The sequence below is a fragment of the Mustela erminea genome, chromosome 20 (assembly GCF_009829155.1).
Source record: "Mustela erminea isolate mMusErm1 chromosome 20, mMusErm1.Pri, whole genome shotgun sequence".
Lineage (NCBI taxonomy): Eukaryota > Metazoa > Chordata > Mammalia > Carnivora > Mustelidae > Mustela > Mustela erminea.
The window spans coordinates 26,464,140-26,480,025 of NC_045633.1; the positions used below are offsets into that span (position 1 = coordinate 26,464,140).

General features: G+C 54.5%; 1 protein-coding gene across 11 annotated transcripts in view; it reads right to left on the bottom strand.

Annotated features, from left to right (window-relative positions):
- Window positions 1-15,886, bottom strand: part of IQCE (IQ motif containing E) — a 46,732-nt gene that overhangs the window by 14,717 nt on the left and 16,129 nt on the right. For 9 of the 11 annotated variants that reach the window (XR_004281736.1, XR_004281735.1, XR_004281737.1 and 6 more), the window contains 10 exons: window positions 15,465-15,578; window positions 15,287-15,337; window positions 11,741-11,811; window positions 10,626-10,698; window positions 10,391-10,440; window positions 8,815-8,978; window positions 7,375-7,430; window positions 6,055-6,254; window positions 4,105-4,209; window positions 2,560-2,650 (listed from right to left, as the gene is read on the bottom strand). Coding sequence is in view for 8 of the 11 variants with exons in the window: in XM_032327051.1 (XP_032182942.1) it covers window positions 2,560-2,650; window positions 4,105-4,209; window positions 6,055-6,254; window positions 7,375-7,430; window positions 8,815-8,978; window positions 10,391-10,440; window positions 10,626-10,698; window positions 11,741-11,811; window positions 15,287-15,337; window positions 15,465-15,578 (975 nt within the window). In the remaining 3 variants the exon portion in view is untranslated. The remainder of the gene's footprint in view (window positions 1-2,559; window positions 2,651-4,104; window positions 4,210-6,054; window positions 6,255-7,374; window positions 7,431-8,814; window positions 8,979-10,390; window positions 10,441-10,625; window positions 10,699-11,740; window positions 11,812-15,286; window positions 15,338-15,464; window positions 15,579-15,886) is intronic. The other 2 variants (XM_032327052.1, XM_032327054.1) reach the window with 1 other exon arrangement.

Genomic DNA, 15,886 nt, shown 5'->3' on the forward strand with positions numbered 1-15,886 from the left:
AGAAGTAGCCGCACTTTGGTAAACTGTTTGGATGTTTTTCCAGGTGTAAGTTTTTTCTAACTTCAGGGGATCAATGCTATGACCTTCTCTGGAGGACAGGGTCACAGGCAGCTTTCGGAGTCAGCAGATGGAGAACCCGATCTCCCCTGGCGGTGGCTGGACAGTGTCCCTGTGTCCTGCTGTCCCACCAGCAGATGCACCGCGCTCACCCACGGGTCTCCTGTCCATGGTGTATGCACCACGACCAGGGGCTGCACCTAACGTCCTTGTTCCTGTAGCTGTGTGGACAGCACGGCTCCCTCCCTCGGCCTAGTCTGTGAATAAACAGTGGGGTCCCAGACCCGCTCCTGCCTTTTATGGGGACACCAAACCTCCAGGTTGGATACGATGTCCCAGTGAGCACTGACTGTAACTCCAATGCCAGGCAAACGTGAAGGCCCTGCAGGGGACGCAGACGCAGTGATTAAGGATGTCATCCCTTGAGGAAAATAACGTTCATCGGGGCTTCCTCTCGACATGGCCACAGGGCCTCACACTGTTAGTGGAGGATCAAGATCCCGAGTCGGTGGGATTAGCAGGGACAGCGGCACACTTGTGGTTAGGGGCTCAGAGAAGCGGGCCTGGGCCTCAGGACTTCTGTGACCTCCTGGAGGTCAGCGTGAGGGCTGGAGGGGCGAGGGGTCCGCAGCTGGGGCCACCTTCTCGATGGCGGCTGCACGTCAGTCCCTGGGGTGGACACCGGGCTACCGTGACTCCATCTCTGGAGTGCGCTGAAGAGACAATAGGGGAAACTTCCTTTCCTTCCCACATGAGTGTCTGCAGGAAGCCCCAGCGGGCCTCCCTGCAGAGGACAGTCTTCAAGAACCAGAGAAATTAAGATAAGCTGAAGAATCTCCATTGGGTTCTGTCAGGTGCTTCCCCAGGAATCAGGATCACGGACAAGTCACTGGTGGGCAAGCGCGGCTGTTTCAGAGCCCAGGGAGTACCCGCGTGGGAAGCAAGGGGCCCCCACCGGCGACACGGCCCCTGGGGCTACATAAGCTCATCTCTGCCACACACGTGGCATCCCTGGCCTCCTGGCTGCCCAGCGCTGACAGCAGGTGTGGACCTGTAGGGGAGCATGGGGTCCCCTGAAGAGTGACGGTTGCGCAGAGTGGCTTGCTTCAGGATGTGCGATGTTTACCAAAGCACTGGAAAAACCAGCACGGAAACGCATCCCACGGAGAACACAACAGTATGTTTTACCGAGCAGCAGAAACAGTTTCCAGAGGGGTCGGGAAGAATTCACAGCATCTGTCCCTCACACTTGGCCACGCAGTACCAAGGCTGCGCTGCAAACTCGGGGGTGGGGGGCTCCTGCCAGCACATGCCACGCCTCTGCCTTCCCAAGCCTCCCAGGGAAGCTGCAGCCCGTTGTCGATTTGCAGCACTCATCATCTCCAGATCCCGACTTCCAGCTCTTTCCCAGTTTCGAAGCACACGGTGTCGTGGAGTCAAAGGTGGAGACTCCAGCCAGTAAGCCTGAGAAGCTGGCCCGGATTCCAGCACCACCCTCCGCAGAGATTCCGCCCCGGTGACCGTCTCCATCAAGTCACTGGCTATAAAATAGGAAGTCGCCTTCCGAAGTAATAGAACTCCTTGGCTGAAGCATGCACCAGGCGAAGCCCTGCCATCCTGGTGGGCCCCCTGGTGTTACCATGTCAGCAGCAAACAGACAGACAGAGGCTCGTGGAAAGGGACCGCAGACAGGCCGCCATGTGTCCTCTACCATCTCACACAGTAACCAGCTCGGCGCCAGCTACCTGTGGGGGTGTCCTCTGGGGAAACAGGGCAGCCCCAGGATTGTAATACCTCTGTTGTTTGTATGAACAGATTACACTCACCATCTGAGAAAGCCCGTCAGCTGGACGTCCAACTGGGCCAATAGGCACCAGAGGGCTTTTGAGTGGTGCCAGCCAAGCCCCTCACGGCCACACAGGTCACCTCAGCTGCAGCTGCCTTCACGAGGGGACGGGGACAGGACGGTGGGAGCCCACACTTACCTCTCGCCTTGAACCCGTCATTTGCCACACACTCATTCAACACCTGGACGAGCGTACAACTCAGTGGCAGGCACGGGCCCCCGCAAAGACACCCCGCCATAGTGAGCGCCCTCCCCCCAAGGCCGTGTCGATATCATAGTTTGAAACTCCCACGAAACACACGGGGTGGGGGGCAGGAGGTCCTTGCTCAGCGTCACTTCTTCTCACCCATGAATGGACACCCCCTTGTCGGACAATTAGACTTTCTGCTTATGTCACGTCTGGAGAAGACCTTCACTCAGCTTCATTATCCAAGACTTAAACCCTCATTCAAAAGTCACTTAACTGACAACAGATGGGTTCAGAACCCCAGATTCAATAAACACCATTGATGAAGACAGACAGGGATGATAAAGGGGAACTGGACCGTTAGCGTCGGAGTCAGGACAGCCGGGGACAGACCCCGCAGAACCATCAAGGCCCGGCCAAGAGCCCCGCAGTGCCTGCACAGGAAGTCCGAAACCCCGCTGAGCCATACCTCGGGACTCCTCTCCACGGGGTCATTTCTCTCTTCTCTCTTGATTTCTTCCAGTTCTTGACACTTCTTCGTAAGTGTTTGAATTTCCTCTCTAAAGTGGGAGGGGACAGATGACATATTACTCAACATCACGCGGCGGCCCCTGCCTGTATGGGATGGCAGGGAGGGCCGCCCGCAGGGCTGGCAAGGCCACCCCTTGTGCCATGATGTGGGGCCCCGCTACCAAACCCCTGCCCCTCGGGTGGGATGGGGTCCCCACTGCGGGACTGCACTCTGCGGCCTGTGTCCACAGCTAGGCCTACAGCCCTGAGAGGGCAGGGCCAGAGGATCCCCAGGCCAGCACCACCTCGGGCACGTGGGAAGAACCGGACAGACCATGATGGCAGGAGGGACACATGGGAAGGCAGCACTCGGGGTTTCCAGCACACGGTGTGCACGAATGCAAATGCATCTTGCGTCCTCGCTACAGGTCTCAAAAGGTGACAGAAGAACAGCTTTTCCCTGTGCACCTGCCCCTTCTGTCTCCTTCAGCCCCGCTTTCTGACAAAACCTAGTCATGGTTCTCCGGAAGATAAATATTCTTTTTTTTTTTTTTAAAGATTTTATTTATTTATTTGACAGACAGAGATCACAGGTAGGCAGAGAGGGAGGGAGAAGCAGGCTCCCTGCAGAGCAGAGAGCCCGATGTGGGGCTTTATCCCAGGACCCTCAGATCATGACCTGAGCCGAAGGCAGAGGCTTAAACCACCAAGCCACTCAGGCACCCCCGGAAGATAAACATTCTTATTCGTTCCAGCAATCTGTGTCTTCCTCAGTATTCTGAGCACTGAATGGTTCCGCTCAGTGTTCGAACTTACTTTTGGGGGCATTTCTCACTGAGGTAAAGCTTGTAGAATGTAAAATTCACTAAAGTAAAATACAGGATGAAATGGGTTTCCTTGCACTCATGGCTTTGTGCCATCGCCACCAACTCTAGGACTCTCCTGTCACCCTGAAGGAGCCCGGGCCCGTCAGCCACCCCTTCCCACTTCCCTGTCCCGCACCCTCTCTCCAAGACTTTGTCTGTGTGTGTCAGGATTGTTCGGTGCGTGGCGCTTCCTGTCTGCTTCCTTCGTGCGGCCCAATATATGGGAGGCTCGCTCACTGCTGTCCCGTGTGTCAGAACATAGTCCTTTCTATCTCTTTATGTGGACAAACTACTGTTTGTTATCTGTGCCTCAGCTGATGAGCCTGGGGCTCTGTCCCCAGTTTTGGGGTGTGAGCAATGACCCCGATGGTGCGGGAGGTCCCACCCCGGGAGTCCTGATCCGAGGGGTGTCAGTGAAGGGTGCGTGCAGAGGCAAACCCCCGCCTGGTGGAGAAGAGCGCTTTCCCAGAACCGGGACTTTTACTCGGAGGACCCGATCAGGACACGGGGGGGCGGGGCATGGGGCGGGCCTGGGTTGGGGCTGCATGCAAACTGTTCCAGAAGCTGCATGGAGGCAGGACGGGAGATGCCTGGAACCCCGTGCTCTCCTGACAGCCCGAGAGTCCTGGCACACTCACCTCAGAGCCTCCTCTCTCCCTCGTCTCTCCTCTTCGCCTCCCTTCATGCCTTCCAGCTCCTTCTGCAGCTTGGCATTGGTCTGCATAAGCTGCTTCACCTCCAACCTGAGTGCAAAGAACCACAGACCTTCAGTGTTCGTGAAAACAGGGGGCTACGGTTGTGCTGATAGCCACAGAGCAGGAAGAGCTCTCCAAAAACACCAGCCGCCCGACTTCCTTTCTTATGACAGTTGATGGACAGAGGTGCTCACTGATTAGCCCGTGGAGCCAGGAACACACCCAAACAGGCCTGCCACCCCGGCCATGGTGTGGTTCCGCCAGATATTTACTGAGCACCTGCTATGTGCCCATGACGGTTAGGTGCCCGGGATACAGGGGTGACGAGCTGCGACCCCAGACAAACTGGAATAATGTGTTATCCCAAGAGTTACATGGTACGTGACCCTGAGATGAGTGATCAGAGGGTCCACCCTGCACTGCACAGGGCTGCTGTCTGAGCCGAACCGTTGAGAACGGGGGTGGGGGGCACCCAGGACCTCCAAACACATTGCTTCCCAACGAGGTTTCCCGGGTCCCACAGGTGGCACGTGGCTAAGAACATTGCTCCGACACAAGCCCTCAGTCTGACCTCAGCTCCATAGCTCACTGCTGTGTGGCCTAACTTTTCAAGGTCCCTTAATCTCCTTATGAATCAGAGGGAACACCCTGAGTGTTCCACAGAGCGCCTGTCACAGAGCAAGGGCTGGTTAAGTGTAAGGTTTTATCACGCCAGGTGACAGCTGAAGAGATTATCAGAGACGTTATTTACCTTTCGAAATGACTAGCTCAATTATTAAAATCCTTCATGAAACACTAATTCTTACAAAGAACCTACCAATTTGCAGAGATGCATTTGGATTGGAGGAGTAAGAACAGGTGGGGTGTGAAAGAATTTTCTTCTGCTGTAAACAGAAAGCAGCAGAGAGTAGACAAGGAGTCAGCTAGGGAGTCCTTCTGAGACCTAAATGTGTACAGGAATTGCCAGGGGACCTCATTAGACACAGAGTCAGATTCAGGAGATCTAGGTCTGACGGGGTTCTGCATCTCTAACCAGCTCCCACGTGGGAGGAGATAAAATTCTGCATCTCTAACTAGATTCCCCTCCATGGGTGGGGCCTAGAGTCTGCATCTCTAACCAGATTCCCTGATGGGCAGGGCCTAGGTTCTAAACCTCTCACCAGCTCCCAAGTGGGCGGGGCCTAGGTTCTGCATCTCTCACCAGCTCCCAGGTGGGCGGGGCCTAGGTTCTGCATCACCAGCTCCCAGGTGATGGTGAGGCTATGGCCTCCCAGGCCATACTCAGAGAGATAAACCCCACCTCAGAAGATATGAATTTGGCTTATTTATGACACAACTGCGACTAGAGAAGCCACAAGTAAACAGCAGAGGAGACAGACACGTTTTTAGTAGGACTACAGATCAAGACACTAGAGAACAAACAGTGAACAAGCATAATCTGGAGACTTTGCCTTTCAAACTCTCAGGGTCACACTGAACACAGCATTTATGTCTTATTTGGTATTTAGACTGGGTATCACAAACACATCATTGACTCTCTAAACCACTCTGCCTAAGATCTAACTGATGGCCTATCTACTTTGTACAAATCGATGAAAGTAAATTCTTCTCTAAAAAATAATTTGGAAGTCACTCTGGAGTTCAGCATGAACAGATTTAAATGATACCTCCCCTTCTTTCAGTGACATAATATGGTCAATTAATGTCTTCTTTTTACCACTAAAGTGACTTCTACTTCATAAGCAAAATATAGGAAGTTTCTGAATCATATAAGACTACAGCAACAACTACTACGAGGAGCTGAGCGTTTCCCCTGAATTCTCCAGAACAGCTGGACTCTAGCCACAAGCCCCTCCCAGGGGCACGGGGTGCCGGCCGTACCCCACAACCTACTCTTTCTCCTGCAGCTGCATCTGTAGGGCATTCCGCTCGCCCTTCAGGCTCCGCATGGCCCCCCAGAGACGCTCGCTGTCCTCCTGCCGGTCACCTCGAGGCTGCCTGGGCACGGCAGAGCTGGATGCAGAGGGCACCACGGCATTTGAGTTGACCGCTTCGGAAGTGTGGGACTTGGGGCTTTCCATCGAACTTATTTTCTAGAGGCAACACAGGCATTTTTAAAAGATATTCTTTCTCATTTTACTTTGCGGTTATGAAACCCAAGGAAGAGACGAGGGAAACTCAAGCACAGCTATGGGACTGCGTGTGACCTCACAACCCCAGGACAGCTCCACCTTGTGGGAGCCTGTGGGAAGGGGACCCTGTCGGGGAACCCGGCCAGCAGAGCCCAGCCTGGGGCGGGCAGGGGGCAAGGTGCCATTCATGAAACAGAACACGGGCATAGGAGGTGAATTCATAAGCTTCTTTTCTTTGTGCTCATTTACCCTAGTGTTTCCTTAGGATTTCTGGGACTTTCAATCTCTGCGCTTTCATCCTGAGTGATAGCCCAGCTGTGCCAGCAGAGAGCTACGGAGCCCTGCAGCCTGCCTGATGCCAGCCCGTCTCAGTCTCAGGTGAGAAAGCGCCATCCCGCGTCACATCTGAGCCACCTCCGGTTGACTCTGTTCCCAGCGAGCTTTGTTTTCAAAATACCCACAATATATAGAAACAGCTTGGGTTTTGCTGCTGTGTAAATACGCAGAACTGTTTTGTTAAATACTTCCCTCTAGGTTTACTCTGCTTGGCCCAACAAGTGGGCAGCCCTCACAATTTTGCCGGGCTACTCAGAAAAAGCTGAAATTTCGGGCCAGCTCCAGTAGAATCTGGCTGATTACTGACCAGAGGAGTGAGATCGATTTTACAGATTCAAATCTCCCCCGTTTTCTGGTGGATGGACTGTTTCCTGAGGACTCAGACACACAGACTGGTGGGTGAACGGCCACGGAAACCCACACGCACTCATCAGGCTGGGTCTCCCATCACCTGCCTCTGTCGCCAGTCACACACAGAGTCTGAAACCACGTGCCACGTGACCATGGCATTGCCCCCTGTGACACCAGGGACGGGAGAGGCACAAGGCATGGGTCTCATCCAGACCTGCGAGCAGCCTGCCCTGGGTGCCATCCGTAGACAGCCACTGTGCATTCACACGTTCACTCCAAGTGTCCTGTGAGCAAAGGTCTCCTCTGTGTCCCCACTTTATAAGCTGCCTGGCTCTTCCTTTAGCATGAGCAGGTCCGAAAGGGTAAAAGGTGAGCTGAGAGGCACACCACTCACTTTTTCCAGCTCTGCGATCCGTCTCAGCAGCCGGGGCTTACTCCATTCCACATAACCTGATGGAAGCAACGGTTTTAAGAGACAGACCTCCTACAACCATCCCGATGGCCCTTTCAGCCCGAGCCCCCCCCCCCCCGTCTCAAGCACGACCTGCAAGTTTCTCCTTCCATAGCCAGCTGCAAAGCCAGGAGACCCCCCACCTGGCAGATGCTTATAAGCCAAAAGGTGCCTTCCTGGGAAGGATTCTGTCCCCCACACTGCGGCGCTGTCCCTCGTGGGCCATCCAGTCCTGATCCTGATTCTACCTGTCAGGCTTGGCCCCATCCATCCAAGACAGTCTTTCTCAAGGTCACACGAATCCGCTTTGCCCTATCCTCTACCCCCCCCCCCCAACTCCTTCCAGCATTTCCTTCTGTGGTGCTCCTAGCTCTGCTGGCTGTCTCACCAGCCACTGGCAACTGTGCTTGGGCTCACCCTCACCTCGCCCTCTGCATACTGCTGAGTATGTCTGTGGCTGCACTTGGGGCCCGCCTCGCCTCGACTCTCTCTCCGGTGCTCTGAATCCCACCCAGGTCCTCTGCTGGCTGGGGAACACCTGCCGAAGCCTCCGCCCTGAATCAGTGATACGTCCTGCCCCCACCGGGACAGCTATTCCATGCAACAGACTGGACTCATTCCCTTCCCCCATGGCTACCCCTCTCTCAGTAAAGGACATTGTCCTTTTGGGCACTCAGATAAAAGCCCTGGAGCCTGGCTCCTCCCTTCTCTCAGAGGCTGCACCAGATCTCCCAAAGGCATCCGGAACCTGGCCACCTCTTACCCCCCAAGGTGCCACCCTGCTCCAGGTTGCCAGCAGCTACCGCGAGGACACCGCAGAAGCCCCGTCTCCCTACAGTCCACTCAGCACAGAAGCTGGTCTTCTCCCCTTGGCCCAAACCCCAGGGGCCTGGGCCTGGGCTCCACAGCCCTGTCCTGCATCCGACCCCATGCCTTGTCTCATTGCCACCAGCTTCCCACTGATGCCACATGCTGGGCACGCTGGTTCTGGGCCTGGCTGTCCCTCGCCTGTCCCAGCTCTGGCAGCTGTCACTGTCCCCGAAGCCCCTATTCACACACCACTGTCCCTGACACTTGCTACCACCTGACCCATGATTGATGGGTTGGCCTCTCGATCCCTTCTAGTACGATGCTGCCCCCACGAGGGACATCTGCTTTCATTCCCTACTTGATGCCACTTCCTAGAAGGGCGCCTGGCACACAGCAGGCGCTCCTTACATTGGGGAAGTGCGCATCTGCATTCGTGGCAGCTGAACTAGGGTCTCGGGGACACAGCGGGAGGGCCAGGATGCTCCCATGACCTCTGCCCGCATCTTCCCTCCAAGAACCGGCCACGCGGCCTCTCCTGGAGCGTCTCTCCGCGGGTGGCTCTGGGGACCGTACCCTTTGTGGTGGAGATGGTGGGGGAGTTGCTCAGCACGCGGTCCAGATCTTCCTTCAGGCTCTGGTTCTCTTCTGTGAGCTCCTGGACGCTCCGGGACAAGCTTAGGAGGGCGCTGCTCACTTTTTTCTGCCTTTTGAGGCCCATTTTCTTCTCCCCGGGAGGCCTGGGAATAACAAAGCCAAGGGCTAGGTTTGAGCTCCTAAAGCGGCTTTATAAATGCCTGCAAAGAGGGGTGGGCACATGACAGCCTGTCCTTGGCTCAGAGAGGCCTCTGCTGATGTTTGCTGTGGAACAGGGAACGTGGACTTTGAGCCCCAAGGAAGCAAACTGCTATCCCCCAAACCGAATCCCATTCTCATTTGTAAATCTGCATAACAAGATGCTGTATTTGATACTAGTTATCTGTTCCAAACTGCATTGCTTAAAGACTGGGAACTTGCTCTCCGTCTGGTTACATAGATCCCTGTTTAATGATTCTGCCCCTTATCCCGCGAAGTCCAACCTAACAGCCAATTCTCACGGTTTCGTTTCTGCATTTGCAAATTCAGCTACTGGCTAGAATTTATTTGTAAGCCCTGAATCGACTCTTGGGGTGCCTTTGAGGTTGCTCAGGGACAAGGGCAGCGGGCGGAAAGCCGGAAAGCTGGAGGGAAGAGCTCCTGGCAGGGGCGGGGTAGGATGGGGGTGGGGACCCCGCCTTCCCTGTGGTCCCCATGTGCTCCACCATTGCACCTCCACCATCCGCTGAGTGCTCTCCCCCAATTTGTGCTGTGGCTGGTGATCTCACGGTTTAAAACCACCCCCTCTGCCCGCACAACCCTCAGGGGCATCCCATGTTCCTAATCACTAGAAAGCACGTGTGCGTATGTGCGATGCCACTCCGGGAATCCAGTATTTACCAAATAAGCCATCTCTAAACAGAAATACACGCAGAAACAGGGCGGGTGATGATGTCGTGACCCGAGGCTCTAGGAACCTACTCTGCATGCCCACCCCGGGAAGCGACGGCTCAGTATTCAAGCAGGTCCGTGTTGGCGGACATTTCGCAGAACATACCTGCTGCGGACAGCAAGAATCAACTGTCCTTTATGGAAAAAGCTTGCCAACCCCAGAAGGGGAATAGGGAAGCCGTGCCTGACACAGGGTGAATGTTGGATACTCGTTCGCAGCTCAGCGCTGAGGCTGGTGACATGGCCAAATCTATGATAAGGGAATCTTCGAGATATGGAAACCCCCATGTCTCTACTAAGAAACTCCTCTGGGGAAGTGAACTTGTATTCTTTGTACTTGGTATTAAAGGTTCTGGACAAGGAAGGCCTGCTTTCGACAACAGTGTTAACTGCGTGCGGAAACCGTTCCGTAGCAGGAGCTAGGGACTGGGCACGTGGAGAGGTGAATGTGCCAGCACGTGGCCACTAGGAGGGGACATGGGTAATGGTCCCAAGCAGAAACACATCCACTAACACACCACACAGGTGCGGGCTCCAAAGAGGAGGGCACTGCGGGCTCCCACATGATGTCTGTGCTACTCCTAGGACCAAACACAAAACACGGCTCTCGCGGACATGATCGTACTTCTTTCCTATGGGTTCGGAGCTTGCCAAGAGAGTCTGGAGACGGTGGATCTGTAAATACCAAATTAAAGTACATTACGATACAAATGAGCATGTAGACCTTTCCCCAAAAACAAGCTGAAACCAGATTCCTGATTTCCGCCTAGTGGCTGGAAGTTCCTGGGATTCACGTGCAAGCTAAGGGTCCCCGGGTGCAGCGGGACAACCCCCGCCCCACCCTGGAGAAGGCCACGCACCTCCTCATAGTAAGTCTCCATGGCAATCCTCATCTCTTCCAAATTAGTGGTCTTCATATCAGTCTGCAGCTTGCTAGAAACCCAAGTTCAGAGTTAGCGCGGCAGTGCCGGCAGCCCCAGGGGCAGACCAAGGGCTTCCGGGAACGTCAACCGGGGATGGCTTTGCGAGAGCTGTGGGCTGGGTGGGGAGCCTCGCAGACTCGCATGGAGACCCACGGGAGGATCCTCACCCCTGAGGACCCCCTCCGTGTTGGACCCGCCACCTCCAGGTGTGGTAACAGACTCTCTAAAGCTATTCCTTCCTAAGCAGGAGGCCTTCTGGGAAGAGGCGAAGTGACTGGGAAGGACCCAGTCTCGGGGTGAGAACAGCTGCCTCGGGGGGCGGGCGAAAGAGTGCTTTGTAAGGAGGGAGCATCACTTCTTTCCCGCAGCACCAGCCCCTTCTCCCCCGCCTCAGCAGCCCACAGACTTCAGATAAAAAGCTCCAGCAGACAAATGAAAGTACAGTTAGAGTTCAGGATTCTGCAACAGGAGAAATCAGCAAATAATCCAAACGTTCACAGTTGACAATTTCAGCAAGAAGCACAGGAAGGGGAAGCTGCTGTACACAGGGGAGACTGGGGCAACAGAGGACTCCCCTCTGTGTTGTATTACGGGGCGGGAGGAGTGTGTGCGGCTGACCCCAAGGAGCACCAGGGCGCCATGGGAATGGGCCGGCAGCTGGCGTCCCAGCACCGAGGGCTGGCATCGAGACCACAGACCCAGCGCACGCCATCAAGCGGCCCACAGAAGACGGAGGAGAGAAAGCAGTTCCCAAATGCACAAGGGACAGGAAAAGAGATGAAGGGATGGTCCCATTCCCAGTGCCGTTTGGAAGAGGTGGCTAATACCTTCATCTTTCGGTGCAGAGAGGAAGCTGGGATAAGCGGCATAGGGCAGAGGGTGGCGGGGTGGGGGGCTGAAGCTGCAGTCTGGGCAGACAAAGCAAACCCTGGTACGGGAGACAAGGCAAGGCGAGGGGCGCATGTGCTGGCTCCAGCCGGCCTTCGGTGGGCGAGGCCTCGGGGACCCTCCAGAGCCCGCCCCGCCCCGGCCACCCGCCAGCGCGTGCGTACTTGATCGTGTTGTCCTTCTCCTTGCACTGCTGCTCTAGCTTGAGAATCCTCTGCTTTAGCCCATTAACGACCTGCCGACGGAACACCAGCACATCAAGTGGACTGCTTCCGCGTCCGTGACCTCCCCGTCTCGCGGGACACAGATTGCCCTGTCCCCAGGCTGCCAGCTGACCTGGCAGCATCTGGACACGCTCTCCCCCTTGATCGCTGCCCTCTTTCGTAGAGTCTAGGTGCAGCAAGGAGAGGGCCAGCTGTCCCACTGGCTCTGGGTGCGGTGGCAAGGGCAGGGCAGGGCTGGGAGATGTGCCTGCAGGGGCAGAGCCCTCCCCTTGGCCACATTCCACATTTCCAGGAACTGACGGGATGGTACGCACTTTGGAGGAAGCCACTGCCAGCACTAGACACAAAGATCCCATCCTGACCTGTCCTGGGCAACTGTGTCCGCAGTGTTCCCTTGGAAGTGAGCCTCTGCTGGGCAGCGTTCCCCTGCCCTCCCTCCGGGGAATGAAAGACCTCCTCGTCCACCTCATTCTTTCCTTCTCTCTATTAACATATCACTCTGGGAGATAGCACCCTTAGGTTTCTGGAAGACTATCCCTTTCTTTCTTCTTGAACCATCAAACAACTGTTTAATTGGATTTTGAGCTGATTTTACATTTTATTAGTAATACATGAATACATCTTTTTATAAAAAAAGAAATTAAAACACTATAGAGGGAACTATGCTCCTTGACCTTAACCCTCTCAACTAAATATTGTCCTCCACTGAATGTGAGTTCTCTAGACCTCATTATATGGATGTGAACCCCTCGACAGTAAGACGTTCTGCTGTGTTTGTGGAAACGGCACCCTACCGCACACAGTCTGCAACTTGTCATTTTGCCACCATGAATGGTCTTGGTGTCTACCCCTCTTGTGCCTACAGATCTCGGTGATTCTTACACGGTGTGATCATGTGGTGTAGACATCCATCCCTCTACGGATGGATAGTCAAGCTGTTAATACAAACAAACCTTCAGTAGACATCCAGCCCTCCTCATGCACGTGTGCAAATGTCTCTTGAGGGGAGACGGTGACCAGCACAGTGTCCAATCACGAGACGCAGTGACTCTGAAGGGCAATTTGGCAGCGGATGTGGAAGTGGGAACACTCCATTCCCAGGATCTAGAATTTCTACCTTTTTTTTTTTTTTAAAGATTTTATTTATTTATTTGATGGAGAGAGGCAAGGAGAGTGCAAACACAAGCAGGGGGAGTGTGAGAGGGAGAAGCAGGCTTCCTGCCCAGCAGGGAGCTGGATGTGGAGCTCGATCCCAGGAGCCTGGGACCACAACCCGAGCCAAAGGCAGACGCCCAACAACTGAGCCACCCAGACACCCCTAGAATCTCTACTTTTAATCAACTTTAATAATTTTTAAAAAAAGGGGCGCCTGGGTGGCTCAATGTGTTAAGCCTCTGCCTTTGGCTCAGGTCATGGTCTCAGGGTCCTGGGATCAAGTCTCGCATCAGGCTCTCTGCTCAGCAGGGAGACTGCTTCCCTCTCTCTCTCTCTCGGCCTGCCTCTCTGCCTACTTGTGATCTCTCTCTGTCAAATAAACAATAAAAAATCTTTAAAAAAAATTAAAAAAATAAAACCCACAGCAGGGTGCTGATGACTCAGTTGGTTGAGCTTCTGACTTGGTTTTGGCTCAGGTCACGATCTCAGGGTCATGAGATCGAGCCCCGCATCAGGCTCTGTGCCCAGTGCACAGTCTGCTTGGGATTCTCTCTCTGCCTCTTCCTGTCCCGTGCTCACACACATTCTAAATAAAATCAACAAAATCTTAAGAAAAAAACCCCCCACAGCATCAAATAAAAATGCAAAAAGTCCTTCCTCTACAAGTACGTTATTTATGTAACTCCAAATTCTCATCTAAATTAATCACATAGACATTGTTGAACATAGCTGTACTGTTTTATGCTCTTCTTTTATTTAAATATTTTATTTATTTAGGGGCGCCTGGGTGGCTCAGTGGGTTAAAGCCTCTGCCTTCGGCTCAGGTCATGATCTCAGGGTCCTGGGATCAAGACCCCCATCGGGCTCTCTGCTCGGCAGGGAGCCTGCTTCCCCCCTCCCCACCGCCCGCCCCCTGCCTGCCTCTCTGCCTACTTGGGATCTCTCTGTCAAATAAATACATAAAATCTTTTAAAAATATTTTTTTTCTGAAGATGTTTTAATGAGGCATTATTCTGATTTTAATGGTTTCTGGTTTAATGGGCAACTATAAATATCCTTACATGAAAGGGTTTTTGTTTTTATTCTGTTTTTTTCCCTGCAGACACAGCTCAAAAAGACACAGCCTGGACAAATGGCAGGCATGACCTCACAGACCATTCCTCAGCTCAGTCCTGCCAACCGAAAACGCAGTGTCCATCTCGGAGCATGCCCGCGCGGTCTCAGTCCTGCTGACACTGGTTCCAATAGTCTTACTTGTGGTAGTTGGAGCAAATGTCCTCACTCAAGTACGCACGGCGGGGTAGCAGTGGGGACCCAGGCAGATGCTGCTGGCTGCGCGGGGCCTGTGGATTCACTACGAACCTGATCTGGGCCAATCTCTTAACCTCAGTTTCAGGATTTAAAAAAATGGGGACTGAGTCCCTATCACAAAAAAATCCACTGAGATTACATATGACCATACAAGGTGTAGGAGCTACTGCTCACCTAAGAATGATTTTCTTGTGGAAACACCTGCGTCTGTTCTAGGCCCTGAGAGCATTTCCTGTGTGCTCTCCTCGGGGCAGATCCGGGCTTCAAGCACTCACGCGGGGCCGGCTGCTTGCTCTCCGTCCGGGCCAGCACTGGCCCTCTGTGTGCTGGGGCAGATTCTTGTCTGCCCCGCTCCCCCTACTACTGATCCAGCTCCCGCTGTCGTCTCGGGGTCGGGGGGCCGTTACAAATTTTAGGTCACCAAACCCGATAATCACGTCACTAATGTTACTGAACTCCCTGGGTTCAGTAATCTCAGAATTGTCTTCCAGTTTCATTTCTGCGTTTCGCCTTTCTAAGAAAAGCATGCTCCCTGACTCAGGAGAGATATGGGGATGCGGCTCTGTCCACCTGCAGTGGCTTCCCACCACAGCACTGGTCACAGAACGACACTGCTGCCTGTCACCACGTTCCACTCTGCCCGCTCTGGGCTGTGCGCCCCATGGCCACGGTGGCGTGTATGCCGTAAGGGTTTAGTCTGTTCCCACTTAGTTGCCGTGTTCACTCAGCATCACTACTCGAGCCCGATGTATGTCTCAGGTATGGCAGGGATGCCCCCACTGTGACCGCGGTTCCTACAATGGCCCTACCGCCCCGCGCGGAGCCCGCTCAGCCTCCCCTCGCATCCTCCGACAGCATCCGCAGTGCTCCGGCTCCGTGGAGGCTGGTTTAGGGAATTCTGGGCCCTCATGCTCTGTCACTCCTCTCTACGTGAGAGGAAAGGCAGCCCTCACCTGTGGGGCGATTTCAAATTCAGATTTCAGGGGGAAGGTCATCTGTCCTGCGGGCGATCGTACTCACCCAGCCAGTATCAGGCCTTTTCTCTGCCAGAGTCCGAACAAAATCGGGGCCCTGCGGTAAGCAGACGGAGAGATGAGGACACGGGCGGCGCAGCCTCTCCCCCCGACGGCCTGAGGCGTGGAGCCTGCGCCTTCCCAGCCTGTGGCCGAGCGCTGCCACATGGGGGGCCACCACTTACTCGGGAGGGGTCCAAAAGCTGCTCTATCTGCCGGTCCTTTCTGCTATTTTCCTCTTCTAGGCGCCGAAGCTTTGTTCTCATGAGATCCACATCACTTTTCTGCATGTGCAGTGACTGAAGGGAGACAGAACCACACACACGTATACCTGTGCACACAGACGTGCACACGAATGGCCTGGTCAAACGCCCATCGGAACAGATCTTGCAAAGCGGCCCGGTGCCCAGTCAGGGTGCTGTGTGTGTCACGGAGGGGAAGGATGGCTGAATGTCACGGCAAGGAGCCCTGCGTCTGTCACGGTGTGTGTCGCTAAAACTCGTCAAAGGCTAACTACCATCTTCTTAACACCCTTGTCCTCTGCTGGGGCTCAGGGGGTTAGAGCAAAGGCCCCACGGGTTTCCACCCATCTGGGGTGAACTGAGGA